Consider the following 20,546-nt stretch of genomic DNA (forward strand, 5'->3'; position numbering starts at 1 on the left):
ATTTTGTGCATTTAATTAAGATATTACTAACATAAACATGGTAGCAACAAATAACTCCCAACATAATGCAACTTCAGGGATGCCGGTGTAATCAACATTTTACCATTTCAAACTTCGAGATAATGAAAGCTACAATTTAACATGGTAACAATATAATAATTTAAACGGCAACCAACGTAATACGACTTTCAGAGAACACGGTTGAATAAGTTTTACCAATTCAGATCTTAGATGACTAAAGCTACATGTTGGAGTTCTTTAGATTAAGGAATCAATGTAGCAGATATATACGTATTGACGTGTTCAACACCCAAAATCTTCTATAAATTGAACTTCTTTTCTCACAAGTTTCTCACATCTTCATTGGAACCAAAAAAAAAAACAAAGAGATTAACAATAATTAATCCTTATTTTCTTCAGAATATACTATATACACATACACTTGGCAATGAAGAGTCTCTCTTGTATTGCAGTTCTATCTCTCTTGGCTTTGACACTTCCATTAGCCATTGCTTCAGATCCAAGCCCCCTTCAAGATTTCTGCGTTGGCGTCAATTCACCAGCAAGTGGAGGTATGCATGATTTCTTAAATTCTTGAATATATTTTTATGCTAATTTTTGCATTACTTATATTTTTAAACCATTTTCAGTGTTTGTGAATGGAAAGTTCTGCAAGGATCCAAGGATCGTTAACGCAGATGACTTCTTTTCCTCAGTACTCAACAGACCTGGAAATGTAAATAACGCTGTTGGGTCCAATGTGACAACTGTCAATGTTAACAACCTTGGTGGATTGAACACCCTTGGAATCTCACTTGTTCGTATAGACTATGCACCCAACGGTCAGAACCCACCTCACACTCACCCACGTGCCACTGAGATCTTGATTGTCCAACAAGGAACCTTGCTTGTAGGGTTTGTCTCTTCAAACCAAGATGGAAACCGTCTTTTCGCCAAAACGCTCAATGTTGGTGATGTATTTGTGTTTCCAGAAGGACTCATCCATTTCCAGTTCAACCTAGGACGAACTCCAGCGGTTGCAATCGCTGCGTTGAGCAGCCAAAACGCAGGTGTTATCACGATTGCTAACACAGTGTTTGGGTCTAACCCAGCTATAGACCCGAATGTTCTTGCAAGGGCATTCCAGATGGATGCTAATGTCATCAGGGATTTACAAAATAGGTTCTAATAAAATAAGAAATGTCGTACTTGGAATTGCTTTATGTTACGTTCTTTCTTCAGAATAATGATTACAAAAATCAGTATGATGTATGATGTTGTTTGCTTGTTTTTATCTTTTAAGTATTTTCAGTGAATAAATAATCTTGTGCCAAAGGTCAGGTGGCTAATTAGTTTAGAACTTTATATTAGTATTGAACATGTTGTGCCTAAGGTTCACGAGGCTTTAAACAAACAGTAAACTAATGCTGTCTTCTGAAACTAATATATAATTATGATTTATAAATTTATATAAATAGTTTGAAAACAATAAAGATTTTTTGTATCATTAATAACTTTTTCACTAGGTTCCATAATTCTTTTCCAGAAAACTTAATCAGCATTGGCTATATTTAGTAGAAATTAACTAATCAGACTCATCTGAACTAAATATTGTTGCACAATCAGTCATTCAGAAACTTCCAATATTTTATTAGGTAAATATATGATGTTTCGGTAACTGGTTGAGTACCTATAACCACAGTTAAATGTCTTAAATATTTCAAGAAAAAAATTTCCAGCATCTAGGTTTTTTTTTTTTTTTAAATCAAAAGCTCCATATATTATTAAGAAGTTTTCAAGAGGTTGGCTTCAAGAGTCATCCAACTTGGAAGATGAGTGTTTACATGGGAGGATGGTAAACCAGAGGATGGTAAACCATGAGAATGAGATTATTTTGCAATGCTATTGGTTCGAAATTTTAGAGAACGATGAATAAAAGATATGGACCAATAAGTAAACATAGAGCAAATGAGATGAAACTTATCAACTTCAGCCAACAAGAATGGCCGGTCGTCTTCTTTTTCTTTTCTTCTAAGTTCTAAGAGATTAACTAGTTGTAGGCAGTCAGTCTCGGAGGTCATCAAAAATAGTCCAGCCGTATAGGGAATTTCATGGTCCACAGCAGTGCTTGGAACTCTGCATGTAGAGGAGTTAAGACTCGGTTACTAGAACCATAAATCGCTGTCTCATCCTCGGACATCAAGACCAGAGCCCTCCACCGAAGTAAATGTCGTTTATACCGCACGAGCATCGAGCCCGAGGGGGGGGGGGGGGGGGGGGGGGGGGGGGGGTGGGGGTTGAGGGATAGATGAGGTATCTTCATCATCATCTTTAATCTACTATCTGGGCCTGACGCCAACTTTCTGCCTCAGAGGATGCAATCTGGATAGTTTCCAAAAGGGAAATTTCCTTTTCGTTGAATTTTTTTTCGTTTCAAACTTTCTAGATGTACCATATGATCCAAGGCACAAAGGCAACGAGAGAACCCAGAACTCCTAATTCTGTTGTGCGCCATAGAAGGTGATCAAGGTTGCTATATATCTAAGTGCACGAGAATAACCCCTGAGAATGAGAAATGTTCAATAGTGACCAAGCTTGGACGAGAGAGGACATTAATTCAAAGAGCATATGTTTACGTGTTTCTTCTTCTACGCCACAGCGTGGGCAGGTACTGTCAGTGCCGCAATGGTGGTCAGAGAGCGAACTACAAACCGGAACATAATTGGATATCGCTTGCCAAAATAATGTTTGATCTTTTTGGTTGTCTTCATCGACCATACTTTGGCTTTCAGGCCAGTGGTGCTAGGTTATATGATTTGATCCGGTTCAAATACTTCTATTGTTTCCATAGCTAGGTCATATCCTGATTTGAAGCTCCTGATTTGGTGAGGTTCCAATAGAAGCTGCTGAGTCGGGGTGTGCGCGAGGGTCTAAGGCTGCGGATGAGTGGAATGTCGCGAGGAACCAGCAGTTCCGGTAAGGTTTCAAGTTTCCATTCCTAAGCAAGGATGGTTTTATCAAATAAATGCGCTGGTTTAAGAAAATTATAAAATAAAAATATTAAATTATAAGTATAACATTTTTAAAAGTTAACAAACAATAAAATTAAAAGAACTCATTGTGGAGATGGTGGTATGGTCCCTTGTTGCTTAATGAAACAATAAAACCAAAACAACAAAAAATCACCAAGCTCACATTTGACATTTTTCAAGTCAGCTCTACAACGCATGCAATTTGAAAGAATATTAAAATCGTCACGTATAATTATGAACAATCTTATTATCAAATAGACCTTTGCGGTCGCTTGTATAACTGAGTTGTTATAATAACTCTATCATTGCCATCACTTGGCATTTTAAACTTTAAGTACATGGTCTTTTCAATTAGCCATATAATTTTGTTTATTTTGTGCATTTTAAGATATTACTAACATAAACATGGTAGAACAGAATCTATATTATAATGATGGAGTTTTTGCTCTCTCTTAAGGGTGTCCACCTCAGCAGTTCATTTATTTTGATGAGATTTATCTTTATGCTTTCGTTTTAATATATTATCTATTCGTAAAAATTTACAATAAATATCACTTAGTGCAGCGGTTTACACATCTTTAAAAAGACTAACAACCCGGGTTCGAATAGAAACCATGGGTGTTTTGTATGTTTTTATGATTAAATTTAACTAAATGCAATTATGATTTTTACAACTCGTCTTCCTCTTTAGACTTTTAGATTTTCTGCAATATTGATTCCGACGGCTCATAATTTTTCACGAGTTATACATTAATTTCTTTGTTTTGCCATTTTTCTTGAAAACATCATAAATCTGTATATATACTACTCGATTATAGGATGAAACGAGTAAAAATTAATTTATTTTTAAGAATATTGATTTTCGAACCGAATCAGTCTAAATCGTCACCGTTGGTGCCCGAGTAACGTTTTCTGGTGATTTTACGGTCCTCGGCGATGAGTTTTCGAAAAGGGTTGTTTAATGAATTAATGGTTGTTGGGTCATTTTAATTAACTCACGGCATATCGGACTCAATTTCTACATAAGCCTTAAAAGGTAAGGCTGACGTCAGATAGGCCCAAAGAAGCCTCCTAATCGTCTATTCCTTTTCACCGTCTCTAAGCTAGGACCTAGAGTTCTTCCACTTCGTCGCTTAACTCTCACCTCAGTGTCGCGTATCATTGCAACTCTTTTAATTGATAGAATTTCATAGTCCTACAGAAAACTTGATTAATATAACTATTCTTTGTTGTTTGTTCTACTTTCTGAAGTTGTCCACTAAGACATGTATGCCATGGAGGGATTCACTAATTTTCCAGACTTCAAATCCGAATTAAAACACATTGGTAGTTTCAAGGAGGAGGTGAACAAAATCGTTTACACAGCCGACAACTACAGGAACAACAAATGAAAAACACAACTTCTTGGACGGAATAAAAGGGTTCGCATAGACCTGAGATGAGCTCATGGAGATTAATTTTTTATTTCTGTTAAAAGATCTCGCCTAGATCATATTTATAGGGTTATGTATATTTTCTTGCTCTATGTCTAATAAAAGGTTTCACTATTGTTTGGAGTTTCTAAACCGTGGTAGATAATTATTTTCTTATACTTGCACAGCTTGCGGATTTACCGGATAGCTAATGAGGATGGAAATTAGTCAGCGTATTAGATGTTGAATCTCAGCGGATATATGGTTCTATGTCCGACATATTTATGGTGAAAATATTGCTAGATGTCAAATTCATGAAGATAAATCGGAAACTCTTTTAGACGTCCACACATAAGATGTGAAATATCAACACATAAGAAATCACCTGTTATTTTCATATCAACCTAATCGATCTATTAACTATTATAATATAGATTATATACAACACGGAAAAACAAAAGTTAAAAAAAAATCATACATAAAACTACACAATACATCTAACGTGCCCGACTCCGCGTTTGCGCGGGAAGCTATACCCCTAGTGTTTTAAATAACTCCCAACATAATACAACTTCAAGGATGCCGGTGTAATCAACATCTTACCATTTCAAACTTCTAGATAATGAAAGCTACAATTTAACATGGCAACAATATAATAATTTAAATGGCAACCAACATAATACGACTTTCAGAGAACACGGTTGAATAAGTTTTACCAATTCAGATCTTAGATGATTAAAGCTACATGTTGTAGTTCTTTAGATTAAGGAATCAATGTAGCAGATATATAGATTAAAGCTACATGTTTTTATCATTTTTTATTTTTATTTTTTTTGTAACACTTTTTTTTGTAACACTTTTTTTTGTAACACTTTTGTTTGTTTTTATCTTAGCTGAAGTTTTTTCAGTGAATAAATAATCTTGTGCCAAAGGTCAGGTGGCTTAGTTTATAACTTTATATTAGTACTGAGCATGTTGTGCCTAAGGTTCATGAGGCTTTATACAAACAGTGAACTAATGTTGTCTTCTGAAACTAATATATAATTATGATTTATAAATAGTTACAAAACACTAAAGATTTGTTGTATCATTAATAAAATTTTCACTAGGTTCCATAATTCTTTTCACGAAATCTTTGTCAGCATTGGCTATATTTAGTAGAATCTAGTTAGACTCATCTGAACTAAATCATGTTTCACAATCAGTCATTCATAAACTTCCAACATAATTTGACGTTTCGGTAACCAGTAACTGGTTGAGTACCTAGAACTACGGTTAAAAGTCTTAATTAATTCAAGAAAAAGTCCTCCAGCATCTAAGTAATGATATTACTTTGGTTTTTTGGATTACAACTTGGATACACATATTTTGGATATTCGACTCTAGATTATAATAGAAGGCTTACAAGCTTTAGCTCTGGTCACCATTTTTCCTTTTCTTCCTCATGTCTTTTACCCAGTTTTTTTTTTGTATATTAGTAATATTAGTCGAGTTCTTCCTAAACATCAGCAAAAAAATACAACGAATACGTCTTATTTTGTAATAGTATATCTGAATTCGAACATTTATGAAAGAGGGAAAATAATTTTTGCTTAAATCCGTGCTACAAGCTATTGCAACGTATGTAATGTCTTGTTTCGCTCTACACAAGATTTTTTTTCTTTTTGAAACACAAACTTCCATTAATACTCAAAACAGAGGTTAGGTGGTTGCCATAACAGCGTTAGCCAGTTACAGCACTATCACCTTATAAGCCATGTTTTGCCAAGCTGTCTGCTACAAAGTTAATTTGAAGCGAAATCCAATTAAAAGATATGGGTCAACACATTCAGCCCAAAAGAAAAATTACAGATACGATCCATAGATCTTTATGACTGTGTTTCCTTCAGTGATGGCTTTGATAAGCTGTGAGGAGTCAGATTCACACCTCACTTCTTTGATTCCTATGATATAGAGCAGTTGGATGTTATAACAGTCTGTGTTCGCATGTGAAAAGTAAGGAGGATCTGGTGTGCAGGTTGAAGAAGTTCATGTACAGACTAAAACAGTCTCCCATACAATGAAAAAGGAACAAAGATACATAAGGAAATTTTATGATTTGTCCGTTTGTTTTTCATACTTAAATATACATGAATCAGTATATCTATTGATGTACGTCGATAATATGCTGTTAGTGTTACACCAAAAAAAATGCTATTAGTGTCGAATAATTTAATGGGGGATCAAGAAGCTAAAGCATGCAAGGCTTCATGGCTGAATTTGAAATGAAGGATCTAGGAGCTGCAACTAAGATCCTTAGAACTGATATTATTAGGGACATAGAAAAATGGGTTCTAAAATATCACAAAAAGTACATTGAGAAAGTACGTACGTACCTATGACGTTCCACATGAGCAAAGCAAACACGATAAGTACGTTTTTGGGTTCAAATATGTCAATAATGCACAATTCATAAATAAGGCCTCTAGCATATATAAGTTTGATGAGTAAATTTTCTTATATGCAATAATGCCAATGCAGTAGGATCACTCAAGTATGTCATGGTAGGTTAGAGGCCTTATTTAGCACACATGATGGGTGTGATTAGTATATTTATGAATTGTTTAGGAAGGCTGCACTGGAAAGTGGTAAAGTGGATACTAATATAACTAAAAAGAACTTTAAGATTAAGTCTGGCATTCACTAGAAACTCAAAGTTTATGGAAGAAGGATTTCCATATGCATACTAGCTACTGATCTCAAAAGAATATGATCTGTAACATGATAATTCTAGGTTGGATATGTAAAATATAACATAATTCGATAACATAATAAGATAATAATATTTTAAAAATCTTGTGCAAATATATGTTCCAGATAACATAAATTAATAACTAACTAGGTAGTAACCCGCGCTTTGCGCGGAGTGAGATAGATGGTTAAATTTAATGTTTTATATTATACTAAGGGATTAATGTAGGAATGTTGAATTTGTAATCCGGTCTGGTTTCAGTTTATTCTCTTAAGTGTGGAGTAAAAGAATTAAAATTTCTTCATATTGCTTTGTGTTACCATTCATTCATACCAAAAATATAGTTTTTGAATACATAACATCAGTTGGTTTTATATGGATGTATGATTATTCGGTATGAATCGCATGAGTGGTTGAGTGAGAAAATGATAAGAATCTTCTAACTTCCCTTGTGAAAGGAATGAATCAAACTGATTCGCCAGATCTTAACATAGCAGATTCGTCATTTAATAAAATAAATAATCAAAAAATTTCTACAATTTTAATAAAATAAACTAATCGCATGAGTGGTTATGTTCTTACAATTTTCTAATTAACTCTATATACTCAATTTGCTTATATGATACCTCACACTCGTAAAAAAAAATAGATAGTTTAAGATGCAAAAAAATATTTATTTAGTGAATATAATATGATCAAATATTTAAAATATATCATTTAATAAAATAAATAATCAAAAATTCATCTTTGCGCTGGCGCGCGGATCAGGGTCTAGTCTTATCTTTATTATACGTACATTATTATATATAATAGTTAGAATTATGTTCCGATTATATGCATGGAAAAAAGTAAAAAGTAACATATAAAACATATACAATATAAAATAACGTAACGGCCTAAAATTATATGATATAACTAATTTTAGCACAATCTTATAACTAACTTATACTATATAGAGTTGATTATTAAGATACCCAAGAAGCCGTGTCATCCACTTCCCTGTCTCCACTGTCCCTGCCAATGCATGCACACGTCGTGTATAAATCACGATCCATCCCTAGAAACTTTGAAGATTGACACAAAAGACAATAGCTAAGCTTCCTCTCACACTCCTTACACAAACACATATGCTTACATGACAACAACAAAATACATTCCTCTCTCACTCCATAAAACTGCACATCATCGTCGTCGTTGTACTGTTTCCCCCATTGAACCAAGCATGTCATCCACTTTCCTGGCTCCACTTCGTTCGATGCTATCTCTTGGTCGAGCGTGAGTTCCCTCCGGAATTTAGTTGAGAGCAGCGATCATGTACTCACTGCACTTTGCACGTTGTTGCCCTAGCTCAGCTTCCATTGCTATTTGTTCGATACGCACCTCAAGTAAAGCTTCTCTTTTTTTTATATCATCTCGAGTTCCTCGTCTTTCTCAGGGAGTTTCTGAACAACTATTTTCTCTATGAGGGATAATGTCTTCTATTGATTCTATTGACTCATCTGGATCTTCTCGAGCATCGCATGAGTAGCTAGTCTCCATGTTAAAGAGAACCTGTTAAAGAGAAAACAAACCAATAGATCTAAGAAGCTAACACAATAGATGAATCATCCAAGGATAATGTTCATTACGCAAAAATCGTTTTGTTAACCAACTTCAAAACGTGATAACTCACAACAGAACTGAGTTGTAATAACTCGCAAGAGAACCGAGTTGTGATAACTCACAACAGAACCGAGTTGTGATAACTCGCAACAGTACTATAAGATGAAGGTGAAGGTGATAACTCGCAACAGAACCGAGTTGTGTCTCTACACGAAACTGATCGAGGAAGATGGAAGCTCAAGTACTCTTCGAGCAGCAACATTTCTCGTCTCTATATTATATTTAGCATGATGAAGGTGAAAAAGCTATGAGTCCGTAGACATGAAAAAGCCATGAGTCTATAGATATGAAAAAGCCATTTAATATAAACCGAAAAAGAATCAAAAAAGGAAATAAATTATGGTATTAAAGTCAACGCTTTTGTGAGAAGCCCTCACAGCGCGACACGTATGCAAAATTGAGAATAAAGCCTTCTCATGCATCCATGTCAAAATAACCAAGAGAGAATTAAGGAAAGTGTTAAAAAATGCTTCTCATTTAATATATAGGGGATGCATATAAAATTTATATAAATGTAAAACAAATATCATATTATTTGTTTTCTTATCCATAATGACGTCCATCTTTAATTGTTCTAAACACTTTAACATTTGATATTAATTTTTTTTATTTGACACCTAAACATGCATCTACATTTAAAGTACAGATATACACTAAATAATCGAATAAAAACAAAATGAAATTTGTATTTGTAAAATTTAACCAACATATACCTTCAAAATTTAATTTTTCTTCTTAGTTTTATATGAAAATGCAATTCAAAAAATATAAATCTACAAAAAATTATATAAATTAATAATTCTATAAATTAATAAAATATTATAATATTAATATTAATAATTTACTGAGATTTTTTGTTGTATGTATTTCAAATTTGAGGAAACACTATCAGTTGGAGATCGAGACTTCAACACATAGTAGTACTATCTACTACTGAATCAGAATGCATGGTTCTGATAGAAGCTTACAAGGAGGCTTTGTGGTTAAAAGGTAGATTAGTGATTTGGGTATAACACATGAGAATGTAAGTGTGGTTCTCAAAACTCGTAGAGTGATTTTACACACAAAAAAAAAAAAAACTCGTAGAGTGATTGATATACACTTAACAAAAATGATAATTTTGTTAGAGAACTAAGCACATCAATACAAGGTTGTACTTCATCAGAGATGTTATTGAAAATGAAGATGAAGATGTTTTTCTATAAAAGATACATACTACAAAAAATCCGAAGGACTAACTAACAGAGGGAATACATGGGAAGAAGTTAGAGCAGGGGCGAGTGAGCCTCAAAGTTCTTGCCTAAAAATTCATAGGATAGCGAGAAAGTTTTATGTTGACTGGATCATGGCGCATGAAAAAGAAGAAAGCAAGGGATAAACTATCAGGTAAAGAAAATCGTCATGACAAATTTAGTTTAGGTATTTCTCTTGTGTCTGCGCAGCTAGAGTAGTTGAGGAATCTGCAACTATAGTTGAGCAGAAGTAACACATCGAAAAGACACTCACTTTAAGTAGTCATTAGAGTAGGTGTGAAAAGGGATGTGTGAATCTTTAAAGGTCCATAAATGAGGAATCGCGAACCTCAGGTTTTAACAATGAAAGTTGGGAATTACAAAGAATAATATGCAAAGGAGTCATATCAAGACACATGAGCTGAGCTTCTTACCAGAGTATTTTGGTGGAACTGGTGAAAAGGCTAACACGATCAATAACTATCATTGAAGGAAGATGTGATATTCAAGTTCAAGAAGAAAAGGAAGCTAGACTGGTAACAAAGATTTTCACAAGAAGTCAAATGTGGAGAATGTGAATCTCCGACTATATTTTGTCAAAAATCTGGACAGTTATCAAAGACCAAACGTCTACTTGGGTTGAATGCATATTTCGAAGAGAGGAAAAAAAGAAACGGAAGGATATGGACCGAAAGTTATGACATACGACATATATATAAGACAAAACAAATGCGGTTTAAGGATTTTATTATACAAGTAAAAGCACTTCCAACAATAAGAATTTCCAAGTTTAAAAAAAATAAGTATTAATATTTTAGTAAATTATAGTTAGACAATTAAAAGTAGGGCTGTTCAATATGGTAAAATCGAACCGTACCGAACCGAACCGAACCGAACCGAACTAGACAATATGGTTTGGTTTTGGTATATACCATATAAACCGAATGGATATAATTTTATAAAAATCGTAGAATTTGGATATGGTTTGGTATATAACCGATTAAACCGAATAAACCGAAAAAATCGATTAAAAGTAGAAACATGTAAATATGTATCTATTTTATAACAATACATGAAAATCTATTTGTTACATAAGTTAAATTTGTGTTAATAACTATTACCATAATTTTATAGTAATAAAAAACCTTAATTTGTAAAACGTTTGAACTATAACTAAATAACAATACATCGCAATTCAAACATCTTATTTTCTAAGTCTTTTTTGATCTTTTTGATTTATTTTAGTCTTCACTAAATTAATATGAAGATTATAAATTTGATGGACAATAATTAATGGAAAATTTTCAATTGAAAAAGTATAACTTTAATGAACACTAAATATGGAAGAGTGGAAAAACTTTTCTTTCATGTTTCTATTTTGTTTCATATTTTTATTTTCAAAATTTCAAGTTTTGATTTTAGTTATAGATTTGATTATTTTATTTGATGGTAGAGGCATTTTTACATTTTTGTTCATTTATTTGAATATGTAATATATTTTTAATAAATGACTGTATTGACAATATGACTCTAAAATTCATATAATATGATCTCAAACAAAATAATTATGTTTTTTGGTATAAAACCGAATAAACCGAAAACCGACGGTATATAAACCGAACCAAACCAAAGTAAATATGGATTTAGAATGGTAGTTATATTTTACTAACCGAAATACCGAAAACCGAAAAAAACCGAACCGAAACCGAACCGATATCCGGATTGAACACCCCTAATTAAAAGTTAATTGTAAAATAAAAATCCAACCAATATATACGTTACAAGTGTTATTTGGAGATATAATGAAATTCTAATAAATTTTGATATAATTTTTTTTTTCATTTTTTCTCCTAATTTTATTTCTTTTTATTTTTCTTAATATATTTAGAACTTATCCTAAAATCATGGTCGGAGATATTCTAAAATACGTGGCTAAATTTTTAGGTATCAATTACGAAATTTTTTTTACATTAGACCATATTCAATGGATCATTTTATAAAATAGAATCATGTTCTATTTCAGTAATACTCTGTTTTAAAATAAAAAATGATGAATAAAAATAAATAAATTATTTTATTGACATAGTAAAACTATTTTTTATTTTATTATAGAGTGGAAAAATAAAATAGAATTTGGACATTTTTCTTCAAATTTTATTTTAGAGTTAAAAATAAAATAGAGTTGAAGATGATTTTATTTGCATAACAGTGTTGTCTTTTTTTTTTTTTGCATAAAACTTCTATCAAATAATAGTAATAGATCGGGGTTTGAGTCTTTTAAGCTGTAAATATTTTGAGTCTTGTAAGCTGTAAATATTGTTTTAAATCTAGTAAAATTTAAAGGACAAAAATTTCAATTATAATTTTGTAGTGTATTTTTTAATATATAGATTGGTGTTGAATTATATGGAGGTTGAAACTTACACAGGCTCTATTTTCATTCTTGCATACTTTTTTTTAATAGATCGATAAGAAAGCAACCTCCGGAAGTAAAGTTTGAGCTTTCCCCCGGTGACTCGAATTTCATTTTTTCGATTTGCCTCCGCCAAGCTGCTAAATCCAAGGTTTGATCTCCGATTCTCAATCCACTTTTCATTTCCATCATCCCCCGAAGTAGAGAACAATTTTGGATCTTTAATACACAAATCCAATTCAGGAATCTATTGATAAAAAACATAACCTGGGTCAAAATCAAAACTGGATCTTTAGTGTTTTCTCCAAATAAATCAATCTCAACTCTTGCCGTGAATTAAAGGAAAAGAAAGATTCAGTTATCTTTTTATTATTTGTTATTACATGAAACCAGAGAGACATGGGAGCTTTCGCATCTAGGTTTTGGTTCATGATGTTCCCTGCGAAAGAGTACAAGATTGTCGTTGTCGGTTTGGACAACGCCGGTAAAACGACGACGCTTTACAAGCTTCACTTGGGTGAAGTTGTCACTACTCATCCTACCGTCGGAAGTAATGTCGAAGAGCTCGTTTACAAGAACATCCGCTTCGAGGTACCCCCCAAAGCTTTCAGAGGTTCTTGTTCGGACATAGTTTGGATTCTTACATAACTTCCACTGTCTCTATGTGTTTGAATTGGACGCTCTGTTAGGTGTGGGATCTTGGTGGGCAAGATAGGCTGAGAACATCGTGGGCAACGTACTATAGAGGAACCAATGCTGTGATCGTGGTTATAGATAGCACAGACAGAGCCAGAATCTCTCTCATGAAAGATGAGCTGTTCAGATTACTGGGGCATGAGGATCTTCAGAACTCGGTGATACTCGTGTTTGCAAACAAACAGGACCTGAAAGACGCTATGAGCCCCGCTGAAATCACGGACGCGCTTAACCTTCATAGTATCAAGAACCATGATTGGCACATTCAAGCAAGCTGTGCAGTTACTGGTGAGGGATTGCATGATGGGCTTGGTTGGATTGCTCAGAAAGTTACTGATAAAGCTCCAAAGTAAAAAGAGGAAATGTCAGAAAATGAATCACATAACCTTTTCCATTTTTATGTATTTCAATAATTATTGTTTTTTATTACAATGTATCTATTCCACTCGTCATATCATGAGATTTGGTTTACTCTGATTGCATTGGACTCAAGAGACCAACTTCTGATCTTCAGGAATTGCAATATCGACCGCTGGCATTTCAGTTTGTGTCATATCCTCTTGAGTTGGCTCCAATGAAACAAGCTTATTAGGTTTCATTTTACGGCTGCAGAGCAAATATATTTATTAAGGTTGATTGGATAGTTTTAAGGGATGCAAAGAAACATGTGGATGTCACGTCTAGAGCTAAAAACAAATTATTTAAACCGTTTGGGATGATTTTGCACATATGCCAACCAGAAAACGTTATGTGACAGTCGCGTCATTAGTATTCGATCATACATACAAAAAACAATTGACGTCTCCGGGCATATTTTTTGTTTAATTATAAAATTCGATACTGAAAATTCAGGTCATGAAAAGATGAATCAGTGTTATTCGTATCGTTTTAGATTTTTGTTGCTCCCCTGCTGGTTTGCTACCTCTCATTGTGATTAATATTTTATTAAGCTTATGAGCTTATAATGCAGACGATAGGGTCAATTTTAGCATAACTAACAATGCAACATACATGCATTTTCCTTTTTGTTGGAATACCAGATTCAATGCAAGTCTCTTGTAAAATCTTTCATAGCAATAGATGTTCTGATTATGATCTTTTGGCAGTAGTTATTCTTATAGATTACGATTTTTTATATCCGACGTTGAAAACATTTAAATTTTAAAAAACTATAAATTTTAAATAATAACATTTTGAAACGATAGTTTTTGCAACTAAAAACAGATTGTGGCTTTCAAATGATAAAACGATACCAATAGCTTTACTTTTAAAGCCATTTAGCTCTTACACACACATATATATATATATATATATATATGTGTTGGTAATTAGGTAACTAACCATCAAATGAAAAGATTTACGGTGTATGAAAATGATGATGTCAACTTTTAGATGTGCTAACTATGTAATTTGTTTGTACTTCAATAAGCCAAAATATATCTTTGTTTGGTCTTGTGTTACTAAAATAGCTACATTAATATAATGAATGTGTATTATAATCCCTAGATAGATTATCCAAATTATAACAGTAATAACAAGAAGTAATTTTCTTACCTATATTATGATTGTATATTATAATCGGGAGTTGAATATTATAAGAAATGAAATAATAAGTACGCGTGAGTCTTAACCGGATATTAGAAAATTAACCTTGTGTTATGTATATCCTCGACTCGTCTTTGTTATTAGAATAGCTAGAAAAAATATTAATGAATGTGTATTATAACCGGATAATATATTGATTATTCAGATTATAACATCATTACTTCGCTCAAGATAACAATGTCATATATCGATAGAATGCATACACAATAAACAAACAAGTGAAAATCTGGTTAATTGAATTAATAACCGATTCTAACTGAAATTATCTATTGATACCAATCGTGGAGTAAAACATATATCTAAGAGCATCTCCAAAAAGACACTCTATTTTGAAGTATCCAAGTCTCTATATTTGAATTTTAAAAGTGTTATTCTCCAAAAACAAAACTTCAAACTTAACTTCAAAACTATTTATATTTTATCTTATGGTCCTAATATTTATCATAATTAATTTAAATTCATAAAACTTTTGTAGATAATTAAGCACATATATAAAAATATTATAACAGTATTAACTAATAAAATGTTATATTAAAATAGAAATTTTAAATAGAAATAACATAAATAATATTAAACTTCAAGAAAAATACCAAATTTTTCCATAAAACTATTTTCGTAATACATATACGATCAACTAGTATATTTCGAAGTAAAAGTTGACTCTCTTTATTTTTAATTTGTAGATCACAAACGAAAAATTGTTGAAATCAGGTGATTTTAAACTTGTAAATACATTAGATCTGAACAAATTTTTGAAATCAGGTAATATTTAAATTTGGGTAATAGTTATGTCTTCATGTATAAGTTGATGACAAAAAAAAAAAAAAAAGTTATGTCTTCATGTAACTTTTGAAAAGTTTTTTGTGGTTAAGTTTCTTTTGTATTGTTGTTTTCTAAATCTAGTTTTAAAATATTTTAAATCTTATTTTAAAGTTGTGTTTAATTTTATGTGTAAAACTTAAATTTATAATTAAAAATTTGAAGTTTTTATGAAATATGAATTTTTTTTAGGAATAATACAATAAACGAGAAAATATTTGAAAATTATAAATTTGATGTGTAATTGTAGGAACCAAAATGCAATTAAAAATATGAAACTTCAAATTTGAAGTTTTGAGAAGTGAAATTTTAAATATAGAGTTTCACTTCAAATTTATATATATAATGTTCATCCCACGCAAAACGCAGGTCTTAACCTAGTGTTTTATTAAAAAATGTTAAAATTTTAAAACATGAATCTTTTAGGAATAGATGGAATATTTATTATATAACTGATACTACTTTATAGTATATGAAATGGTTATCCAAATAACTTAAACAATAGAGTTGATTACAAATAAAGACACTTTTTGTCTTTCCTTTACATTAAAAGTCACTTTCCACTTGTGAAGCACTTTCTGGTGGGGCCTTGGTGTAATTTTGACAAATTTATCCTTACGAAAAATGGCGAGTTGTGGATGACGAATTATGGATGACAAGTTGTGACGAATTGTGGATGACGAGTAACTTGTGAATATATGAATCAAATAAATACAAAGAATATGTACGACGGTTTACTTCTACTATTACAAATTTGAAATCTTAAAAAAAAATTTGACATGTACGCAAATTATGTAGACAAATAAGAAAATTAAAAAATCAAAAATGTGAATTAGTGAAAATGTGAACAAAGAACCGCGGGTCATTGGAATTGTGGACTCACAAATGTGGATATATAAATATGGATATGTGTTCATGTGGACACTATTTTTATATAATGTGAACAAAATTTCGTGGATGATTTTTCATCTGCTAATCACCAATGTTCTTTAACTTATATATAAGAGATGTGAGATCACATCGTCTTGATGAGTTTGAACAAAGAATAACAAAGCTTGAAATCCCAAGCTCGGCACAGTGAAGAAGAAGAACTGTGGCAGATTGGAGTGGTGAGCACGAGTTTCAGAGGACCGCCGTCGTCACCACCACAATCGAGTTATGGTTCCAACTCTCTAATGGTTTTATCTTTCGATCTGATGTACACCGATCTGCTGGAGACTTCCTCGATGACAACATCCAATCCAACACAACTAGCTCTTGATCTCCGATAAGACAGTTGTGATCGAGCTCCAATGGATAAGACAACTCTGATTTGTTGATGTCCACATCTAATCTATAATTCTATTATCCACGTTTTGGCGTCCACGTCCACATTTAATTTTAGTTACACATTAATGTATATAATATATATATATATATATATATATATGAAAATGGATCTTAAAAGATAGAGAATTTTATATATAATTTATTATGATAATTATTTTTATTTAATATATTTTAGAATTTGAGATAAAAGTAAATGAAAACATAAAGTGTGATAAGAAAAATAATAAAGTGCAATAAAAAGAGGAGAAAGATTGGTGTGATGGGAATAAATCAAAATGTTCTATTTTCTTTAGTATAGGGGTCATAAGAGTCATTTCTACAAGGAAAAGTGTGTCTAAAGTGATAAGTGTCTTGTAATGTAATTGATATGTGAGAAAGTGTCTCTAGAGGTAAAAATCTCTAAACAATAACCGGTTTTACAGTTTATCAGAGCATATCCCACCTCCGTTAAGCCATTCTATTGGAGATACTCAGCTAGATCCACTATTGTCATCGCTAGATTTGGCATAAATGTGGTCAATTGTTGTAGTTTTACATTTACCACTACAAAAAGTCTTTTCATTTAAAAGATCTTCAATTCTTCGATGTCACCGGTGCACCATCCTTGATGTCACCGCCGCACCATCCTCGATATGCGCACCCGTCTCTTCAAATTTGATTTGAATTGGAAAAAGAATCTGAATCTTATAACTTTAAAAGTGAAAAACAAGATCTAAAAGAGGATACCAGTAATAAGAGAAAATAATTCATCAAAATTGCAAAAACAAAATTTTGCAATATTACAACAATAGAAAATGAGATGAAGCCGCGAAAGAATTCATTGAGAAAAATGCAAAAAACAATAGAATACAGGAAAAATAAATAAATAAGGAAATAGTATCCGATTAAATCTATTAGCCACATACATACAGCTCATGGCTAAAACGTCAAAATAAGGGTAACAATATCAATAATTTAAGAGAATAATAACAAAACAGTGAGGTTTACAGAGCCTCCAAGGAACCAAGATTTCGTCACTTCACCGCTCATGGCTAAAACGATGGCGGTTTGATTAGCCCTTCTCACGGCAGCATCTCTGGATATCTCTGATCTTCAGATCCGCTCCGATAACCAAACACTCTTTAGAGCTATCACTCGCAAACAATCGATCAAAGAGATCTACGGCGTCTTAACTGATATCAACAGTATCTCTCTTTCGTTTGCTTTCTTTTCTTTTGTGTTTATCCCCATTCTGAGAATGGAGAAGCTGATGGGCTTGCCAAAAGCTCTCTCAGATTATATTTTTCTGTAAGCGGGCTTCTCATATAGACTGAACTTGGGTCTCGGCCCACTTAATCTTTTATTTTTGATATATGCTTTTTCGATAAAAAAAAAAGTAACGAAACAGTAGTTTTTCGTATATTTACTTTTATTCCATTCTATGATTATTGACTGCAATTTTTCTTATTTTTTAAATAACTTTTTAAAACAACTTTAGTATTCATTTTCCAGAAAATGAGTATATCATTTATTGTACTAGGGGCATTGCCCCCGCGCAAGCGCGGAGTTGTGGACAAAATTATTGTTTCATTTCAATATTTGCTAGGGTTATTGTAGTTGTGAATTTTGCGTTTTGAGTTATTTTTCAAGGTTTTTTTTATTGTTATAGGATTAGAGTTGTGATGATGAACTGTGTATGCATTGTTCTTCACTTATGACGTACTAAACTATGTTAATAATGTGATTTATATAGTTCGTGTTGTTGTTTGCTGTGTCAGTAAGACTTATTGTTTGTTTGTCTTTTTAATTTGTTTATTATACTGTTGAGAGTACATAAATTATATTAAAGTTGTTGAAAGTATCTTTTGTTTCTGGATATTTTTTCTCCAGTTTAGCTGTGTAAGTTGTGTGTATTAAGTAATAATTTTTATTATCTTTATTATATTTGTTATATGTTTTTATTTTATTTTTAAACTTGTTGCTCTTACCGGACATTTAAAACAAATACATGAAGACTTGTAGAAATAACTATAAAATGATTGATAGTTATGAGTATTTAAGCTTTAATGAGTTTTAAACGAATTTATGTAATTCTCATAAAAAAACAATAGCATTGACATGTTGACATTGGGCATGTAAGCTATTTTTATAAGACAAGAGGAGTGAGCAGGTGGAGATGTTGTTGCCGCCTTTGTGTCTGTCGGGATTATCTCTTGTATCTCCTGTTGTGGTTGTGTTTGTTTATCTTTTATTTGATGGGTAATATGTAAACAAAAATCATTATTAGATGTATTTATCAGAGTTCATAACTTACTCTGCTTTTTTGTTCAGGTAATTTCACTGATCTTGGTTGTCGTCTTCGTCTTCTTCGTTGCGAAAGTAAGTTTGTAAATTGTTAAATAGCTGGCCGTGAAGTTTGTATTTGTTTAGCTGACTCGATTTATGTGTCGTTGAGTATTAGTTGAGGTGATTAGTTTGATATATTTATTTTGAAGTTTATTTTTAAGATTAGACAAAAAAGAGAGGTGATTATTAATGATTCTTCTTTTTTGGAATTCTAGTTTTTGGTGTTTTGATTGTTTGGGTTGTTATGGTTTCTTTAAGCTGTAAAATAAAAGTTTGTGTAAAATTAGTTTGATAAGTAAGAGATATAAGTAGACGACCACATAATTTGGGTAGGAAATATTTTTGATTATTGATGTTAGCATAATATTAATAATAATATAAAGATAATTGTTTGTTGATTGTTTCTTACGGATCAATGAGGAGACGGATAACGACTCAAATTGTTTCTTTGCTAAGGTCAGAGCCTTGGACATAACGGATTGTCCCAACCACATCTGCGAGTTTAAATATTAGTTATGATAACGAAACATATTATAAACCCAGATGCAATATGATAATATATATGGGAGTTGTAGGTTTGTGTTCGCAATCACTTAGAAATTGTCAACAGTCTAATAATGATTGGAGATTGATCTCAGGAGCACCCGTGATGACTTCATCAATAATAGTTGGTGAGATGAAACGAATGAGGAATGGATGATCAATTATCTTGTACATGCTTGAGCACCTAGCAACCTCAAAACGATCGACTTTCACAATGGAACCGATTTTTAAAGATGGCATGTAATGATTAGCATGTCAGCCGGAAAAAACCCATGAATCACGAAATTGGCAAATAATATTATTTAACAAAGAATCATGAAATCAATTAAAAACAATTATACTAAATAAATGTGATAAATAGAAGATTAACGTGATGAACCTTATTTAAAAATAAAACTCATAATACACTTGTAGGCATGGCCCACATAGAAAACCGAAGAAGCAAAGGTTTCCAACTTTCATAAATATATATTAGTTGCGGCCATCATTGTACAAAGTATTCTTTAGTTTAGTGGTATAAATGTTGGTGTTTATAGTTCAATAACCAAGGTTCAAACCACATGCTTGACATTTTTTCAAACTTTTTAAAAGTGGGACCCACTAAAACGCTGAGGTGTCACTTCAGGAAAGACTCAACTCTCCTATTATATTATAGATTACTCGACGCTAAAAATAATAATAAATTTACTTTTTAACAAAACTTCTGAGAACTTTTTCTGCTAAATAATTATTTATTCAAAAAATAAT

At 32.1% G+C, this 20,546-nt stretch overlaps 2 protein-coding genes across 2 annotated transcripts; both read left to right on the top strand.

Annotated features, from left to right (window-relative positions):
* The first annotated feature begins 247 nt into the window (after window positions 1–247).
* On the top strand, window positions 248–1,320 carry LOC106359567 (germin-like protein subfamily 1 member 8). Its single transcript, XM_013799243.3, has 2 exons — window positions 248–572; window positions 651–1,320. The coding sequence occupies exons 1-2, from the start codon at window positions 449–451 to the stop codon at window positions 1,187–1,189; spliced, it is 663 nt and encodes a 220-aa protein (XP_013654697.1). The 5' UTR covers window positions 248–448; the 3' UTR covers window positions 1,190–1,320.
* An 11,154-nt stretch (window positions 1,321–12,474) lies between these two features.
* Window positions 12,475–13,655, top strand: LOC106360607 (ADP-ribosylation factor-like protein 5). The gene is made up of 3 exons (XM_013800228.3): window positions 12,475–12,633; window positions 12,876–13,073; window positions 13,172–13,655. Exons 2-3 carry the CDS (start codon window positions 12,882–12,884, stop codon window positions 13,529–13,531), a joined length of 552 nt encoding a protein of 183 aa, XP_013655682.1. The 5' UTR covers window positions 12,475–12,633; window positions 12,876–12,881; the 3' UTR covers window positions 13,532–13,655.
* Window positions 13,656–20,546: the final 6,891 nt, after the last annotated feature.

This window comes from Brassica napus, chromosome A8 (genome assembly GCF_020379485.1).
Source record: "Brassica napus cultivar Da-Ae chromosome A8, Da-Ae, whole genome shotgun sequence".
NCBI lineage: Eukaryota > Viridiplantae > Streptophyta > Magnoliopsida > Brassicales > Brassicaceae > Brassica > Brassica napus.